The sequence below is a fragment of the Elaeis guineensis genome, chromosome 9 (assembly GCF_000442705.2).
Source record: "Elaeis guineensis isolate ETL-2024a chromosome 9, EG11, whole genome shotgun sequence".
Lineage (NCBI taxonomy): Eukaryota > Viridiplantae > Streptophyta > Magnoliopsida > Arecales > Arecaceae > Elaeis > Elaeis guineensis.
This window is the reverse complement of record NC_026001.2, coordinates 8,913,641-8,933,297: the sequence shown is the minus strand read 5'-3', so window position 1 is coordinate 8,933,297 and position 19,657 is coordinate 8,913,641. Positions and strand designations below refer to the sequence as shown.

The 19,657-nt window shown below is 37.8% G+C and overlaps 2 protein-coding genes across 3 annotated transcripts; one reads left to right on the top strand and one right to left on the bottom strand.

Moving 5' to 3' along the window:
* Window positions 1-5,771: 5,771 nt before the first annotated feature.
* LOC105051897 (pentatricopeptide repeat-containing protein At2g13600) lies at window positions 5,772-8,066 on the top strand. Its single transcript, XM_010932541.4, has one exon. The coding sequence runs from the start codon at window positions 5,970-5,972 to the stop codon at window positions 7,467-7,469; it is 1,500 nt and encodes a 499-aa protein (XP_010930843.2). The 5' UTR covers window positions 5,772-5,969; the 3' UTR covers window positions 7,470-8,066.
* A 4,840-nt stretch (window positions 8,067-12,906) lies between these two features.
* On the bottom strand, window positions 12,907-19,634 carry LOC105051740 (serine carboxypeptidase-like 42). Of its 2 annotated transcripts, XM_010932329.4 has the most exons (10): window positions 18,946-19,632; window positions 16,762-16,869; window positions 16,483-16,575; window positions 16,183-16,275; window positions 16,013-16,098; window positions 15,598-15,876; window positions 15,309-15,442; window positions 14,194-14,286; window positions 13,960-14,077; window positions 12,907-13,355 (listed from the first exon to the last, which is right to left on the bottom strand). In XM_010932329.4, the coding sequence occupies exons 1-10, from the start codon at window positions 19,190-19,192 to the stop codon at window positions 13,176-13,178; spliced, it is 1,431 nt and encodes a 476-aa protein (XP_010930631.1). In that variant the 5' UTR covers window positions 19,193-19,632; the 3' UTR covers window positions 12,907-13,175. The 2 variants fall into 2 exon arrangements, with proteins under 2 accessions (XP_010930631.1, XP_073099807.1); XM_073243706.1 differs by having other exon boundaries at window positions 16,013-16,275; window positions 18,946-19,634.
* Between the last annotated feature and the right edge of the window lie 23 nt (window positions 19,635-19,657).

Below are 19,657 nucleotides of genomic sequence, written 5' to 3'. Positions count from 1 at the left end.
TTATATGATGTGTTGGAGAACTTCATCTAGTTTCCTTCCTTTCTTCCCCTCAAGCAGCTCTCTCTCTCTCTCTCTCTCTCTCTCTCTCTCGGCTTTGTTAGTGGTGTTTGTTATTTGTCTTCCACTAGCCAGGTGTCTATGGCTATTTCCAATAGGCATTAAGACTGCAAGTCGGTTGGGTTAGGCCAGGCCTGCCATGGACTGGACCAGATGAGGATGGTCTTGGGTGTATCTTTTGACTCTTAATCCACATATTTTACAAAAGGATTTCTGGATGGATGTTGATTTTAATAGTTATAGGTCTGATGATTTGAAAGCTTTTTTTGGATTAATCTGGTATTTTAGAAGTAGTATAGGTCTAAACCAAGCTGGGATGGAAAGCAAGGTGTACGATTTGAAGCCTAATCCAATTGATGTGCCCATAACTCAACCTAAACAAGCCGAACTACAACTCTATGGTACCTATTTTCAACTAGGGGTGTACATGGTTCGCTTCAGATATCAATCTTCAAACTTAACTAATTTGAATAGGCTTTTTAAAACTAAAACTGAACCGAATGTATAGAAAAATCGGTTTAAATCGATTCGAAAAAATTGGTTCGGTTCAGTTCGTTTCAATTTATTGGATCGTAGACTATTGAACTTTTGTCAAATAGGCAGCTTATGTAATAGATAAAATGGGCTGCTATCCTTTTTAAGTTCTAAGAATCCTAAATGGGCAGCTGATAGGATGAGCTAAATGGGATAGGAATATGAGCTCCTTTGAGAAAATTACCTTATATATATATATATATAGAGAGAGAGAGAGAGAAAGAGAGAGAGAGAGAATGAGTTGGTTTGGCTTAAATTAGATTCTTTAAATTTAAATTGAAACCTAAAGCCATCAAAACAGGCCGGTCTTTCACGAGCTGAGTTCATTAAGATCAGGCCAAAAAAGCTCTTTTGATAAACGGACCATCAAATAAGCAGCCTGGTTCTAGCTCTTATAAGTGAAAGACCTAAACGGACTGATCTTTATAACTCACCAAAAAATTAAAATAATTAAAAAATTTAAAAAATTTAAAAAATTTAAAAAATTTAAAAAAATATAAAAAACTCTCAAATATAATACTACATCAAATAAATAAATAAAATCAATTTCTACATTAAATTTTAAAACATCAAAAATAAATATGAATTAAATAACTTCAAAAAATTTGTAATAATATCGTAATCTTTATTCTCCATGAGCAAAAAAAATTATAAACTAATTAAACTCCATAAAATCAAAGAAACCAACAAGTAATAAATATTGTTCAAATAATATTGAGTTCATTGAAATTCAGCCCTTATTCTTAAGATTTTTTCTACAAGATGTTGCCACCAAGATTTCATTAATCAATAATCATCCTCATCTTCCTCAATTATAATATTAGAATCTTCACAATCTTATTTTAGCAATTTTCCATCAACTTTTGTACTTAAATCATCATCTTTATCTACAATCCATAAGTAACAAATAGCAAAGATCAATAAATAGTTAGAAAAAAACTATTTTGCATCCAACTAAATTTAGATTTTTATCTTAAATTATAAAAAAAGATATTACCATCATAAACAAAGTCATGTAATTAATTGCGGATGCAAATGAGAGCTTGCATATGATCACCAAGTAGGCAGTATCTATATTTATTTAAAATATGGGCATCAATGCTAAAAGCTGATGCACTAGTCACTGTAGTGATTGATATGCTTAATATATCACAAGCTATTCTTGATAGATCGAAAAATTGATGTTTATTATTTTTTCAATATTGCAGCATATTCAATTTTGAAAAATATTTAGGTTTAAGTTTTGGCTCCTTCAAGTAAAAATCCAATTGAGACTTTCCAGTTGTAGAATTATTTTGACTGACTTTAATATTAAACTTTTTTTTTTAAGTCTAACAATTTGTGTAATTGTATCTCTTTTTTTTTAAGGCCGGCCTACGGGCTAGACGGACTAGTCCTTCACAGGTTGGGCCATAAATAGGTCGGGCTAAAAAGCCTTTTGTTAAATGGACTGCCAAAATACTGGTCCTGTCCTACTATTTTAAGGGCCTAAACAAATTGGCCCGCGAGCCACGGCCCATTTTGATGGCACTATTAAAACCAAACTATTGTTTTTGGTTTCTAAAATTTTTAAACTAAACTAAAGTGAATCTAAAAAATTTAATCCAAACTAAACCAAAATTAATGGTCTAGACTTGTTTTACAAGTTGACAGATTTGGGCGCACACGCGCGCATGTGAGTAGCTTTTTTTTTTCTTTTTTAAATAAGCCCGCACAATTACATGATCTTTTTATAGATGCAATTATGGGCATCAAAATACACCTCTCAACTAGTATTGTCAAAATGGGCTGGCTCGGTCCGACCCGACCCAATCCATAAGGGCTTAAAATTTGATGGGTTGGGCCGGACTAAGCCCAGCCAAAATATGGGACACAATATAGCTAGCCCAGCCCAGCCCTTTAAAGGCCGTGGGCCGAGCCAGCCCATGGACCTTGAACCTCAAATGATTGATAAAAAAATCAATAATCTGATAAAAAAATCAACATATCCTCAATTAAAAATTGAAACATCATCAATTCAAGCATCTAAAATTCAAAAATTCAACCCAAATATTAATAAAATAAAAATTAAAAATTTCAAACATCACCAATTCAATAATTCATCACACCAAATTATATAAAATACTAAAATTTAATATCCACAATAAATCATATTTCGTTATCTTCATTGGCCTCTTCCTCAAGCTGCACAACATTTGAATCTGCTTTTGATATATTTGTCTCAAAGCTATCCTCTTCATCTAAAATTCACAATCATAAAAGAATTTATCAATCAATCCTATTAAAAAATAAAAATCAATCATTAGTCAAGATATTAAAATAAATCCAAAGAACATAAAAAAAAATACCATTTGAAACAAAGCTATGCTACCAATTTTGCATGCAAATAAAAGTTTGGATATTTTCAGGAAGGAGAGAGCTTCTATATTTGTTCAAAATACAGCCTCCAATACTAAAGACAGATTCAGATGTTACTATAGTAATTGAAATGCTTAGCACATCACATGCCATAACTGAAAGATTAGGATATTGTGTAGTATCCCTCCAATACTTGAGTACATCCAAATAACTAAAGCAGTCATAATCAAGTGTTCGTTCTTCTAAATAAAGATTCAATTTAGATTTGCCATCATTAGATTTAATTGCACTCCTATATTTCTTGAACTCCTAAAAAATTTTAAACACATTCACAATAAAAAAAAGAGAAACAGATGAGATATCAGATATCAAATAATATATAGCTAAAGGGAGGAGGGGCCCGGAGGAGGAGGGGGAAGGAAGGAGGGGGATCGTCCGAAGGTTGGATGGAGGGACGTCGGTCGGCAGAAGGGAGGAGGGGTTCGGAGGAGGGGGATCGTCCGGAGGTTGGATGGAGGGGCGTCCATCGACGGAAGGTAGGAGGGGGCCGACGTATCTTGATTCGTGATCGGATTCAAAGGCCAGAGGCAGCGGCACCGACGAGGAGGAGGAGGGGGCAAAAGGGAGAGGAACTGGCAGAGGCGGTCGTCTTGCTGCTCTGCGGCGACAGCCAGTGATGTGGGGCAGTGGGGCTCGAGATTAAAAAACTAATAGGATCCCAGCCTCCCAGCGACTAGAAACCTAATAGGTTTTTTTTTAAGATTTTTTTTAAAATTTTCATGGCCCACCTAGGCTAGTCCGGTCCAACCCATATGAGCCCTTGGGCTGATATGGGGCGGGCCAAATAGGCTCGATTGTTATTTGAGCTATTCATATGACAGTCCAGCCTACCCCATTCACAAAGCAGGGCCGGGCCGACCCTATGGGCTAAGCCCATTTTAACAGTTCACAATAAAAAAAGAGAAACAGATGAGATATCAGATATCAAATAACATATAGCTAAAGGGAAGAGGGGCCCGGAGGAGGAGGGGGAAGGAAGAAGGGGGATCGTCCGAAGGTTGGATGGAGGGACGTCGGTCGGCAGAAGGGAGGAGGGGTTCGGAGGAGGGGGATCGTCCGGAGGTTGGATGGAGGGGCATCCATCGACGGAAAGTAGGAGGGGGCCGATGTATCTTGATTCGTGATCGGATTCGAAGGCCAGAGGCGGCGGCACCGACGAGGAGGAGGAGGAGGCAAAAGGGAGAGGAACTGACGGAGGCGGTCATCTTGCTGCTCTGCGACAACAGCTAGTGATGTGGGGCAGTGGGGCTCAGGATTAAAAAACTAATAGGATCCCAGCCTCCCAGCGACTAGAAACCTAATAGGTTTTTTTTTAAGATTTTTTTTTAAAATTTCATGGCCCACCTAGGCTAGGCCTGGGAAGGTATTAGCCCTTGGGCTGATGTGGGGCGGGCCAAATAGGCTCGATTGTTATTTGAGCTATTCATATGACAGTCCAACCTACCCCATTTACAAAGCAGGGCCGAGCCGGCCCTGTGGGCTAAGCCCATTTTAACAGCCCAACTCGTAACTGGTGGCACACCATCATGATCGACTTCTAGATCATCAAACCTAAATGATTCACTGCATATGAGACCACCCAATTTGCAGCAGAGTTCTCCTCTCTATAGATGTGCGCTATATCCAAATCTATATGTAAATTATATATACCTATATAATGATCATTTTCTCAAGATCCTTCAATATGGGATGAGCATTTAGCTTTCAACATTAACTAGTTTTAAACCCATGCATTGCACGTGGGTTCTAAAACTAATTTTTTTATAAAAAAATTATTTATAAATTAAAAAATATCACCTATCCAGAATGTTGGTATTGATTGATATTTTCAACTGTACATATGATTAGATTTCATGCTTTAATAATATAATATTGATATTTAATATTTTTTATTAAGTATTAAGAATTATTTGAAAAAAGAGCTTGAAAATGTGGTCTATAAAATATTAAAAAATTATTTATAAATCAAAAAATATCATCCATTTGGAATGTTAATATTGATTGATATTCTCAACTATACATATGAATGGACTTCATGCTTTAATAACATAATGTTGGCATTTAATGCTTTTTATTAAGTATTAAGAATTGTTTAGAAGAAGAGCTTGAAAACGTGGCCTATGGAATGTTAATTTGTCTTCGGGCGGTATTTATAGATAAAAAATGGTTGCTTATATGGATAGTTCCAATGATTCATAAATTTTTTCTCACTTTCTGTTTATATATATATATATATATATATATATATATAATATATATATATATATATATATATATATATATATTATATTTTAATATTTATTTTTTAAACTTATTTCAGACAAAACTAAATTAAAAAATTTTCAGCTAAAATAAAGATTTTGCACTATTGTACCAACTGCCATGCCTACACATGGGTTTTCTTCTAATGGGGAAGATGACCTATGTACACTGGCCCAAGACATGATGTAAAAATAGATACAGCCATAATATCACTATACATAATTTGAAAAAGGTCAAAGGAAAAGAAAAGGCCGAGCCTTCATTTATGAACGTAGGTTTGGTTATACCTGAGCAGTTCTCCCATTAGATTTGGTTAAATCTAGATTGGATGATAGAGATTTTATATCAATGATTTGAACTATCCAATATGACCTATTATTTTTAAACTATTTTAAGTAAGCACAAACAATCCTATAATTTAGAGAGCCATATCTATATATCTAATGATCAAAAAATGAACAATTTCAATAGTACAAACCAATATAGTTTTATTAACTACTGGATCGATGGGATAGAGGTTTCCAAATTTCCTGCATAAGCTGTTCCACTCGCTTTAATAGCATATCTAAATAACCTAAACAAGAGCTTAAAAAGAAAAGAAAAGAAAAGAAGGAAAAAAAAAAAAAAAAAAGGCTTAGACCCCACCAAACCCAAGCTAAAGCGGATGGAAGTGGGGGTATGAATTCTGAAACGTTTTGATGCCACATCGGAGCAGCAGCAGCAGCGGTCTTTCTGCCTGGCTGTCCTCCCTCTTGAGAAGCTGCGCGCCTCTCTCCGCGCTCCGCCCCGGAAAGCAAGCCCATGCCCAGGCCATCGCCCATGGCGTCCTCCCCCACGCCACCCTCGAGACCGACCTCGTCCTCATGTACTCCCGCTGCTCCCACCCCCACCTCGCCCGCCAGGTCTTCGACCGAATGCTCCACCGAAACATGCACTCCTGGAACATCCTCCTCTCCTCCTACGTCCAGACCTCCCTCTTTGACCACGCCCTCGCTCTCATTCATCCCTTCCTCCAATCCGGCCTTCGCCCCGACCACTTCACCCTCCCTTCCCTTCTCAAGGCGTGCGCCGGCACCGGCGATGCTTCTCTCGGAATGGCACTCCACAACCGGGCCATCGTTCTCGGCCTCGAAGACCATGTTGTCGTGGCGGGATCCGTACTCGACATGTATGCGAAATGTGGAAATTTAGTTGATGCACATTGCTTGTTCGAAACTATGCTGAACAGAGATGTGGTGACATGGAACTCCATGATTTCTGGCCTTGCAAGAGCTGGGCATTCCATTGAAGCACTGCATATCTTCCAACGATTGCATTGGGAGGGGGAGGAGATGGATTCAAGGGCTATCCCAAGCGTCCTGCATGCCTGCGGTAGACTTGGTGATTTGATTAGAGGGAAAGAAGTTCATGGGAGAATGGTTCGATGTTTGGTATTCGATTCTGATATTGCAATTGGGAATTCTTTGATCGACATGTATGCCAAGTGCGGTTGCCTCGAACACTCGCATAAGGTTTTCCTAAGCATGTGCAATAGGGATCTTGTGACCTGGTCTACATTGATATCTTGCTATGGACTTCATGGTAAGGGAAAGGAAGCATTGACTCTTTACAAGGAGATGATAGCACATGGACTTCAGCCCAACTGTATCACCTTCACTTCAGTCTTAGCTAGCTGTAGCCACTCTGGCCTAATTGATGAAGGCCGGCAGGTCTTCGATTCGATGGTTGACGCTTATGAGGTTGAGCCTAGAGTCGAGCACTATGCTTGCATGGTGGATCTTTTGGGCCGCTCAGGGAGCATAGGAGAAGCTCTAGCATTGATATATGAGATGCCGATGGAGCCAGCACCAAGTGTTTGGGGAGCTTTGCTAGGTGCTTGTGTTGTCCACAGGAATGTGGAGGTTGGAGAAATTGCTGCATATAAGCTATTTGAATTGGAGGCTGGCAATCCTAGCAACTATGTCGCACTCTGCGGCATATATGATGCTGTTGGTCGGTGGGACGGTGTGGCACAGATGAGATCAAGGATGAGGGAATTTGGCATGGTGAAGATACCAGGGTGCAGTTGGATTGATGTGAAGGGGAGGATGCATGTTTTCTACCAGGGGAGTGTTTCACATCCTTTGGCAAAGAGAATTAATGAGGTGTTGGATGTGTTGGCAAAGATGATGGCGAATTCAGATGATCGGCATGGATGATTTGGATGAGTATTTTTAGCATTTGAGCTTCCATCTCATCATTGTAGTGCATGAGGTGCACCATGAGATCCGGCTCAAGGAGCTTCAATGGTCTGTACAATAAACAGACATCGGATATATGTTCTCAGGGCATATTACTGAGTTTCAATCAGGGTTCATGCAATTTTTTACCTCCTGGCTGACATCGGGCTACGCCTGGCCGAGAGCATCGACTCCCCGAGCATCCCTCAATTCTCAGTTTGATTGCTTTTCTCAGAATTGGAAGGGACTAATTCCCACCCTACCAGGCTCTTGGATAGACTAAAGTCATTGCTCCAAGGACCAAGGATTTATATATACAGGATTGAAGAAAGATTCCTATGGAATTGAATCTTGCCCCCTGCTACTTGTTGCAAGGATGTACTATCCGGACTAACCAAGATTCTTGGTTCTGCTGTCGTTGTTTTCCAATTATTTGTCATGCACATATATTTGCTTTGCTGGGGTTTTACCAGCTGATAGGGGTGAGTTTTGGACTAGTTTCATGCTCAAATCTAAGCCGAACCAGCTTTAAATGATTTGGCATTTCTAAAAAATTAAATCAGGCCAATAGAAGATTGAAATCAAATCAAATCAGCATAATTTAAACAGTCTGGTTTGATTTGGTTTATCGATTTTTTTTTTTTTTGGATGGTTCACGAAGACTTGTTTTCTTTTTATATAAAAATATCATCAAGAGAATTTATCAAGTAAAATGATTTAAATTGATATAAAATATTATCATTCAATAAAATAAAATTTTTAAATAAATATCATTATTAAAGATTAAGATAAAAATTTCCAAAACATTACAACAAAAATAAGCAATTCAGTAAGAAGTCATTTAGGATTTAAGGTTAATCAACATAAAATTAAATTAATAAATAACATCATAAATGTAGAATAGTTTTCTGATACATTAATACTAGCAAACTTAGCAGCAGCAGCCATTGGCGAAACAACCGATGGCACAATCGGTGCCTTCCAGGCACAGCCGTCGTCCTCCATGGCGATCACCTTCTTTCTCTTCGAAGCAACTGTCTCGATACTCATTGAGATGGACGACCACATTCTCGACACTCTCATCGTGCCATCCATCACTCACGGCATTCCCCCTCTGCTTCCCATCTCCACAGTGTTAGGAAGGGGAAACGATCGTGGACGCCTTCTGTTTCTTCTTCAGGCTCGTCGGGAGGTTTCATTCTCGGAGTTTTTCAGTAACGGCGGTTAGACGACTATGAACGTAAGTTTTGAAAAATTAACCGTCGATTTGTCCAACTTCAGATGGAGGGTCGGAAGTTCTCTAGTGACTATGATTTTCACACTACCTAGTCTCTCTCTCAGCATATCTTGGATTAGTCGATCCCATCTCGGTTTAAGATGCCACAAGTAGAGTCATATGATGGCTCCACCGATCCAATCGACCACCTAAAGAGTTATAAAGCTCTCATGATGATTCAGGGGACAATCGATGTCCTCTTATGCATTAGTTTTCCGGCAACTTTACGGAAAGCTGCTTGAGCTTGGTACTTCGGGATTCAGTTGGAAAGCATGGATTCTTTCAAGCAGCTCAAGCATTCTTTTGTGGCTCACTTCAGTACTAGCTGAAGACCGTCATGAATATTCGACAGTCTCTTTTCAATCAAACAAAAAGAGATTGAGACATTAAGAGACTTTGTGGTTCGTTTCAATACGGCCATGCTTGAGGTCAGGGACCTCAATGAAGACATGGCTATATTGACCATGAAGAGGGGTATGAGGGGATTCAGATTCGTCTATTCTTTGAATAAAATTCTCTCTCGAACCTATGTTGAACTTCTCGAACGCGCATACAAGTACATCCGCACGGACGTTGCTGCTTCTGATCGATGCCAGACAGAAGGTAAGGGTCAGAAGAAGAAAAAGAAAAAAATGGAGCTCTGGTCGAATTAAATCGGCCATCTTTCAATAAGCGAGCTTTATCCCGACGATGGAGTCCGAAGTCGAACTATGGCAGGTATGACTCCTACACTCCTTTCTCTGCTCTCCGTGTGCAGATTCTCATGGAGATTGAAGGAGCAGAGTACCTACAACACCCTTCACCGATGAAAGCACCATCGAGGAGCCATGATAAGTAGTGCTGTCAGTTCCATCGTGATCATGGTCATGATACCGAATAATGCATTCAACTCAGGAACGAGATAGAAGTCCTGATCTGATGAGGCTATTTCGAAAAATACTGAAGGGATCAACTAACTCAACCTCCTGTTGATTGATGACCTCAGCCACAAACTAAGAAAACTATCAATAACCAACCGACTGCAAGGCTGATTATCTTCGGATGATCAAATTGGGTGGCAACTTCCGAAGAAGAGTCAGTGAAGAAACTTTGAATTTCAGAATCACAAGTTTTAGTCAACTACAAAGCGGTAATAGACCGACAGATGGACTGTCAATTCCTATCAACTATATTTCAGCTTTCACTGTAAAAGTCAGAGAATCGACTTTATCTCGATACAAAATATATTTCGATTTTTACTATAAAAATCAAAAAATTAACTTTATCTCGATACAAAATATATTTCGACTTTCACTGTAAAAATCAGAGAATCGATTTTATCTCGGTACATAATATATTATGGTTTTTCACTGTAAAAACTGACATACCAACTATACGGTTTTTCACTGTAAAAGCTAACTCTAGTCGAATGACTATTATGCCGACTTAATCCTAATTAAGCAGAATGTTATGTCAATACGATCAAGGTCGAATTGAAATTATACCCAACTTGGCTACGGTCAGTTGAAGGATATTCGGCTTGCCATCGATTATCAGATGACTTGACGTACAAACCCGACTAAACATCGGATGCAGGGTATTGACAAAGCAGCCGACGCTCATATCCCGAAGAAACTAGCAGTCAAATCAGGGTTCGATATAATATGAGATGACTCCCTTCATCCAACGTGACAAACCACGTGGTAATACACACATCGGATCATCTTGAACTTGGGAGTGGGGGATAACTGTTAGAGCAAGTCCACCAATCTCCGACTTCGACTCAGCAACGGTCGATCGAACATACAACTTCAACTCAACATCGGCTGACTGAACAAATCACACCGACTCAAGTTAACCAACTTCGACTTTGACTCTACGTTGGCTGACTAAGTACATTGCGCCGACCCACAATCAGTCAACCGACAGATAATCGGCTACTATCGACCAACAATAGACGACTTGAATAATCTCCGACCTAAGACCGTCGGCATATCAAAATTACTTACCAATGGTCGCTCATACCTTCTATTAACATATCAATATTATCGATATATAGTTGACCAATCTGCTCAACATACTGTAACCGTTATGAACGATTATCGACTACGTGTCACGGCAATTAGTGAAAATTAACGACCCACTAACTTCATAATTATGATCCGATAATTTAGCATTATAAAAAGTGAGATCACGTGCTCGACGGTTACATCAGAATCATTTATAAAAGGAAGATAAGTGAACAATACTGGTAAGATACTTTTGAGCCAGAACTCTGCTATTTTTAATTTTCAAATCTACTGTTCACCAATTTTCTCTCTGATTTAAGTCCATCGGATACAATTCTGATCTGTGAGAATACTGTTTTTGTAGGTACTCATTACCAGCAACAACGACAGGGAGTTGATCGCAACAGCAATTATAACCAACCTCTTAACATGTTTACAGATGGAAGAAATTGTTGCGTAATATGGACATTAACACAAATTTTTATGTTCCATTAAGAAAAAATATACGTTAGATTTGATAACCACTTGATCTTGGTTTCGGTTTCGGTTCCACGCATCTGTCAACTGGGAAATGACTGGATTGACGAGAGAACCATTTGAACCGGATGTTTTGACGAGAATCCTCTTAGTTTTGCACCAAAGATCCATTTTGTCTTGTACATCAATTCATATGTTACGTGCGGATACGTGCATAATTTTTCTCTGTGCAATGACAATCTGCACGGAAACTACACGTGGATACCGCACATCAGATTTGTACGAAAAGTCTTAGAATAGATGGTCGGTGAGACATATAGTAAATGGGCATGTATTTCGAAAAGTGAATACTATAATAGACTACGTAGCAGCCTATATAGTTGGGTATATATAAAAAAAAAAAAAAAACCTTTGGATCGAGATAGGGGTGGTGGTTCTCAGACCACTTTAAAATTTTTTATTTTTTTATTTTTATTATATTTATATAAAAATTATTTGAATGAACTGTTTTATAAAAAAAAAATTTATCAATGAATCATGGTCCATCACGTGCCATGCACGTGTTGAATTGGAGTAAATTAATTATGTCCATGAGCTCAGTTTAGCCGTGGAGGAAAAACTGAAGTCGGCGTGATCGCCGGCTTCGTTTCCGCCATTTTTTTTCGGATACTTCTGTCAGTGTAGACTGGAAAGAATTCGATTTAGGATTAGGGTTTTCCGAGAGAAAAGAGAAGTGGAGATCAGAAGATGAAATCGACCTAGAGTTAGGGTTTCCCTTCAAGAAGAAAGAGAAGAAGACGAAAAGGATAAGAAAGATCAAGTGACCCCTTAGTCTATATCTTTCTCTCTGCAAATGCACTCTAATTCTATAAAAATTGCTCCTTTTTCTCCCTAACTCTCCAAAATTGCTACCTTTTCTTATCCTTATCTTACCTGGGTTAAGATCAAGATCACAGGTTCTTGAATGGAATGTAGAGTTCTTGGAGGGCCGGTGATGGATCTTGAATAAGTTTTTAGAACCATATGGTTGAAGAGAAAAACAGAGACTAACACCAACATGCTGAAGCCTTGGTATTGGTATCTCCCTGTGTTGCAATTTATAACCTGATGACAATAGTTTGGGCTTTTTAGATTTTTGAATTCTTGAAACTTTCTGAGAAGCTGAATTCCTTGCAGTCTTGTCACATGCACTCTCTTTCTCTCTCTCTCTACGAGGTTGTCTTCATGCTCTTTCAACACAGTTGGTGGCTTGAAACAAAGTTTAACAGAAACAGGATGTTTATCTACTTCCAAAGTTGCAAGTCTTCTTGTTAAAGATATGCTTTCAAACATGTAAATTGATTCAGCGTGTTTAAATCGAGGTACGTACTTCGATATCAAAAAGGACATATTTACAAATACTAATTTGGATTACAATTCTGAGTTTTTGCCTACATAATGTTTGCTTCAGTTGTTTGGGCACAAAGCCTCAAAACTATTGGCATCTCTCAAATTCTTTTTTTATTTAATTTAAATATGTTTGGGCACAAAGCCTCAAAACTATTGGCATCTCCCAAATTATTTTTTTATTTAATTTAAATAGTTTGGAACAGATCTTGATGTTCTCCAAGAATTCTGCAAAAATGATTATAATCCATGGAAAATCAGATCTTTTCTAATATTCTATAGTAAATGCTTTCTTTTTCAATTGTAATCAGATAAATTTCATTTTCTCATAGTAAGCGAAGAATATCTATACCTGAAAGAAAAACCAAACAGCACCAAGAGACACAGAAGACTAAAGAATCTGTCGAAATCCAGGATTGCACTGCTTTTCAGCAACTGGCCCTGGTAACAAATATTTATTCAATTAACTATTTCCTCACTGCAAGAGTAATGGACAAATGCTGAAATTCTGAACTCTTGAAACTGTTGCTCGCTGCCTATGTCTTCAACTTGAATGAATTATTGAAGGTCATCATCATCAATGGAAGGATATGTTGTGTTTGGCAATCTTTGCCCATTCACAAATGATCTGAAAAGGCGTAGGGCTCTGGCTGGTTGTGCAAAGGGTACCATATGAGCAGCACCTCTCACAGTAGCAAACGTCAGTAGGTTTCCATACTCCGTTGCCCAGCCACCAACCTTAAGAAAAAAGAATCACACAAAAGAAGCCGTAGATAAGTTTTTTGATGCCATAGATAAGCTAAAAGACTGAACTATGGTGCAAAATGGTCTAATGACATATAGGGTGAGAAATGAGAGGAGGTGTGGTAAAGTAGGCAGATTAGGATGAGTAACAAGTAGTGGAGATTAGGAATTGAAGGAATTAAAAACCGAGTGCCAAACATATGATATAACAAAGAATTGCATTGATATGTCCATGCAGATTCCTAACAAATAAATAATCTCATTTTTGTAGTTAATCAACGTATGCGCCCACTAAAACTTTGGAATATTAAGATGGCAACTTATTAGAGATTTGCACATAAACATGAAGTGCATGCATTATGTTTTGGAATTAACATAAACCTGAAGTGTTTCCGCTGTAATCCAGAATGGAATTGGTGTGCAGAGCATGAAGTGGATAGAGTGCAGTTGATGTCATGACTCAGAGCTAGATATTGGATACATATATCTTTTTGCCATCGTTATGGAAGCATATGGTACATAACTGGGAGGCAAGACAACCACCCAGGTTACAGCTCACTGGTCTGCCAAGGGATGTGAATTTAGAGTAGTAGTTTACCTGGCCTTTGTAGAACCAAGCGCTATATGGGACTGTAACTCCAAATTTTAGATCATGAGCAAGTTCTCGCACAAGCGTTCGACTGCCTAAGAATGGCACTACAGAATCTTGGTCACCACTGTAATATAAGAGAACAGTCAATTTGCATGATATGAACACAGAAACTGCTAATCTCAGTATGATCTCAATAAAACTTGGCAGATATACTAATGTTCGGAGGAAGGAAAATCTTACCTAAAAATCCATACTGGTATGTGATGCTTAATTATTCTCTTAAGCAAGGGAAGGATGTCGATATTGGGATCCGTGTCACTGTAATTCAGAACTCTGACATACACGAATGAAGGGATTGACAACATCAGCTTTTCATCAATTCTTTACAGTGTAAAAATGTGCTACAAGTGTAAAATAAATGATGATGAGGAAAATTAGTTGAAACGTTTCAAGAAGTGGAAGAGACATATAATAAAAAAAAAAAATTCTTTAATTGTTAAAATAATAAACATGATTGGACAGAGCTCCTGTAGATGATGAATGTTACTGAAAAATACAGAGTGGTGTCTCAGGCTCTTGTCCACCCATTATTTGCATGTGGACCAATCTATTAAAATTCAGTTTTCTTGGACTAGGAAGCAAATTTCTCTTATAAAATTTTTGAAGGAAAACCTTCTAACTAAAGAAATAAAAATCCAAATACTGTGGTGAGTGATTTCGAAAATGTTGATGTTAATGTGAAGAGTTGTGGAGTAACAACAAGGAAACCAAAAATTATTTTCAGTAGGTTTGCCGTTGCCTTAGAAACCCTAGGTCAAAATGCTAAAACTAAAGCAACAGTCAAATCTATGATGTTCTTCTGTCGCATGTTATAGCAAACATTCTAATATAATAAGTTATTGTTGATATAAGTTACCAATAAATTCATATGACCACACCACAGCAAATGTGACTTTCAACATTTCTTGAGGTGAAGGATTTAAAATTGTGGAGATATTGGAGTCATTTTCCAAAATTTTATTAAATCCTTATATATTTTAGCACATATGGCTATAATAGATTGAGATGAGTCTTGTTCCTCGGTTGTAGCATAATACTTTTATTCTATTTTTTTTCCCTGAAAATATTTCAACTGTGAGGTTATCCTCTTTCTTTTTCAGTATGGATTGACAAGTCTGTATTATGTCCTCCTTGCCTATATGAATGCCAAACAAGCCAAGGAGAATATCATATTATCTATGGCTTTTGAATTTAGGCTGGCAGAAGTAATCATCATTGGCTTATATCTTTGAGCCACAAGTTGCATATCAAAAGAGCTAATTCTAATTACTTAGGATAAGATTCAGAATGCTTACCCACTGCACATGCTCCAACTATAAGGCAACTTAGTCCTGTTGGCATGGAGAGCATGCTGAACTTCTGGAAGGTTGAAGTAGAAATGTCTTTCATAAGTCATGCATACATCAACCCCCACACTTATCTTAGTTGCCTGCCATTATGAGATTGGAAAGGGAGAATTAACAAAGAAACAGAAAAGTAATGAGTGACCCATGTATAAAAATCATATATAGAATGGGAAAAAAATTAAAGACAACCGCTGAACCCATAGAGTATCTGGATTTTAGGTTAAATTGAAGGACATACATATTTTCGTAATCTTAACTCCTGCTCTACAATTGCTGGGTAGCAGACATCAATGATCACGTCATAATTGTTTATGTAGTCTCCAACAATCTCGTTTGCCTTTTCAATAGCATCATTGCAAGATTCACTCACATTGTGGGGGCTCAGGAAGACATAATCTTCAAAATCACATTGATTCATGATGGTGAGGCCTATCTCATCAGAAATCATACCATGCGACCAGAAAAACTCGTAAGTCGCTGCAGCATCCCTATCTAGCTTGAGAAGTGGATTCCCGATCTATTTGAGCAGTAAAAACAATGATACGATTAATGAATTACTAAGAAGAGAGGAACATGCTTTCAAATACTTGCCACAAGCATGTATTGAGTTCAGAATAAATAAAACAAAACTTTAGCAGGAAAAGCCATCTTACAGCAACTCCTTTGATCTTGAACTTGAAACCAGTTGAATGCTTGTTATGATTTAAAAGTACATTGGCCAGCTGTGGTATGTAGTGCCCTGAACCCAGTTGTGTAATGTCAACAAATTGATAGCAAAGATGAAGAAAGATGTTAACTGAAGCAAAGTTTACTACATGTTGACCTGCATAGCTTTCTCCAGTTAGAAACAAGTCCCTGGACTTGAACTCAGGAAACTTGTCATACCACCGCAGCAGGAATACATGCATGTCATTAGCTTTCATCATCAACAGACGAGCATGCAGTCAGTACATAATACACAATAACCTAGAAGTGTATGTGAAATTTTATAAATAATAGATGATGATGACAATGATGATGAAGGGGCTAAAAAGAATTTGAAAATATTTCACAGTATCGAGCCACAAAAGCCACTTCTCAGTTCATTAAAATGTGTGAGATGGATGGAGGCTTTTAAACTTACCAGTTGACTCATCTCCACAAGTGTAATCAGAACTTCTATTTGAGTATGACCATCCAACACCAACAGGAGATTCAACAAAGAGAAGGTTTGATGCTATGGATATAAGAAACAGTAGAGTCAATAAAGTTTTGTAGCTGTAGATGGATAAGACTGCGTAGTTTAAAAAAGAAGCTGCAGTAAGCTATATGTATGATACAAGGATTCGATGAAGTTCTAGAAAGTTTCATCATGTTAAACAGTAATTTACATATTTGCATTTGGTTTAGAAGAAGTTGGAACCTTTATTCCAAGACTTTTTGTTTCTTCGAAGGCCCCGACCATCACCCCTAGGATAAAATGGACCCAGTTCTGTGAATGCCCCCCCTCCAATTGATGAACAACCTGGGCCTGAAAATTAATTCATGATTAATCTCTGTGGCTTGATTATTAATTAAATGAAATTATCAAGTGAAAACCATGCTCTGAGGAATGATATAATCAATCTGTATCCACATGAAGGCTTTAGAAAGAAAGAGAAGGAAAAAAATCATACTGAAATATTTTAGGATGCATCTCAACAGTGACATTAAAAAGACTTGTGAAACTGAGGGTCTACACATTAACTCAATACCCTCCATTCAAAACTTAGTAGGGAAACATAGGAATAATACATCCAACATTTAAGGTGGATCATGCAACATCTGTATTGAATATCTTGACATATGCAAGTATTTGATCTGTAAATACAAACTTTTAAATACCTTATGATTCCTGAATGTTTTATTCAGTGATGATCATGTGGCATACACCAAAATAATCGTTGAGACTGAACTTACAGTTCTTGGAAGCTCTTTGATCTTACCAAATCTTCAATTCTCAGGACACCATAAAAGGAGATAAAATTAATAAATGTTTGTTCCCAATTTTGGTATGCTGGCTGATGGTTCAAGAATGATCAGCTCCTCCAGCGAAAAGCAAAAGAGAAAATAAACAAATCAAACCCCAAGCAAAGAACTCCTTTACTGCCTTTTGCAAATCAATCAATTAGCTGCACATCTGAAAGAATACTAGCCATGCACTGGACAAATCTAATATATGTTTCCTTCAAAAAAAAAAAAAAAATCTTAATTGTGTTCTATTTCAATATTGTCATGGTGGTATACCAAATTTCTAATTCTAGGACCATCAATATAGCATATATCAACCTATACATTTCCACAATGATGCCAATTACGTACATAAGACACCAAGTCAATCAACTAGGCGCACATGTAAAAGAATATTAACCATGGAGGGGACAAACTTGCAAGTAATAAAACAACGGGGCCTGTATAGATTCTGAGTGACAACTAGATTTTGAGTTGGCTTACATTCGAATAAATAAATAAAGTGCTAGGTAGTGGGAATGGGTAAATATAATGTGGTTTCGTTAGAATACCTACTAAAATTGAATGTCTGCACTGGTTACAAGCTAAATAAATTAATAAATTATTTTTCTTCTATACCGGTAGAAGCTCTGGAAACAACATTTCCAACACAACATAATTGACAAACTGGATTGTATCCTGTTCAATCGAACATATAATTAGACCAAATTTACATACAAAAGAAAATCTTTTGACAGCTTTCTTGTGCAAAAGAGTGACATATCGATGCAAATCCATTAGTATATGTAATATATATCCAACACCCACACAGCCCAGGAGCACGTAAACTAAAAAAGCACCGTGGGAAAAGAAGGAAGAAAAAGAAAAAGAAAGAAAGCAAGAAAGAAAAGAAACAAAAAAGGAGCTTGACACTAACCTACAAGTAATTAAAGTTTCTTTCTAAAAACCATAAGCAATCACAGTAGTAAGCATTACGTTAAAGGAAAGGAGGAACTTGAAACATTCATAAGAAGATTCTAGACATAATAACAAAATAAATGGAAGGGGAAAAAGGATAAAAGGACTTAATACTTATAAGCCGGCCCATAAAGACATTGGATAACGTGAGAGGTGAAACCAAACAAAAGGAAGAAAAATGAACAAAGAGACAAGAGAAAATAGTAATCAACTAAAATGTTCCAAAACTTTGAATTAACACTTGAGCCAACCAACAAGAAATCATTACAGATACTTCCGATACTAAACACCACTAGAATATTTAGAACGAACCACAAACATTGGAATTTCCGATACGCATAAAACACAACCTTCTTATAATAGAAAAAAGGACTGCTTTGCTTGAAACTTAAACCGGACTATCTTATAAAATACCAAATCCAACCTCAGGAAAAAAAAAAAATCTTATGGATCCAATAACCATGTTCATTAAAGAAAAGTAAAAGCAAAAAAAAAATTAAACTTTGTGACCTTCAACACCATCAGTAACACTGTACTATCATCATCATCAACAACAACAACAACAAAATCATTACAAAGAAAGCAAATAATACGAAAAAAGGAGCAATTTTTATCGCAAAGAAGGCCGCCAAACACAAACCTCCATTGAGCCAGAGGGTGAGGGGCTTCTTGCTGGCATTGCTGTCGGCCTCTGCAAAGTAGTAGAAGAGACTCTTCCCTGTCTTCGTATCCACATCCACATACCCGGCATACTGCCTGAACTCCACCTTCGGCTGCCCTGGTAGCCCCACCACCAAGTCCTCCTCCGGATACCCCTGCACTCCTCTCCCCATCATCATCACCACCACCACCACCACCACTAGAAGCCACCATCTCCACCACTCCATCTCCCAATTCCCAAAGAAATCAACACAAAGACGCCTCCCTTTTCTCTTCTCCCCCCTCCCTTTCCCTCCTTCCAAATTCCTCTCTGTGAGCACACAGAGAGAGAGAGAACAGGGGAGTGAAGAGAGAAAGGGATGGGAGAATTCTAAACTAAATGGAATTCAAATAGTTTAAGAGTTCAGTTAAGATACACACGTGAAATCTGGGGCGGTGCGACCTAAAGGAGAGGTTTTTTTAAGCTGTTCAAAGGCTCCCCCCTGCTATATCTGGGAAAAATTTGAAGGTGGGTGGTTTTAGCTAAAGAGGCTAGAAAAGCGGAGGAGGAAAGAAAGAGCCGTTAGGAAAAAATTAGGGAGGGTCATCACCACCTTTTGCCACGTGGCAGGCCGCCCTACTAAAGTTCTAGGGAAGGAGGCTCACGGGGGTGGCTCTATGTGTGATGGGTTGTGTTGTGAATGATGATATAG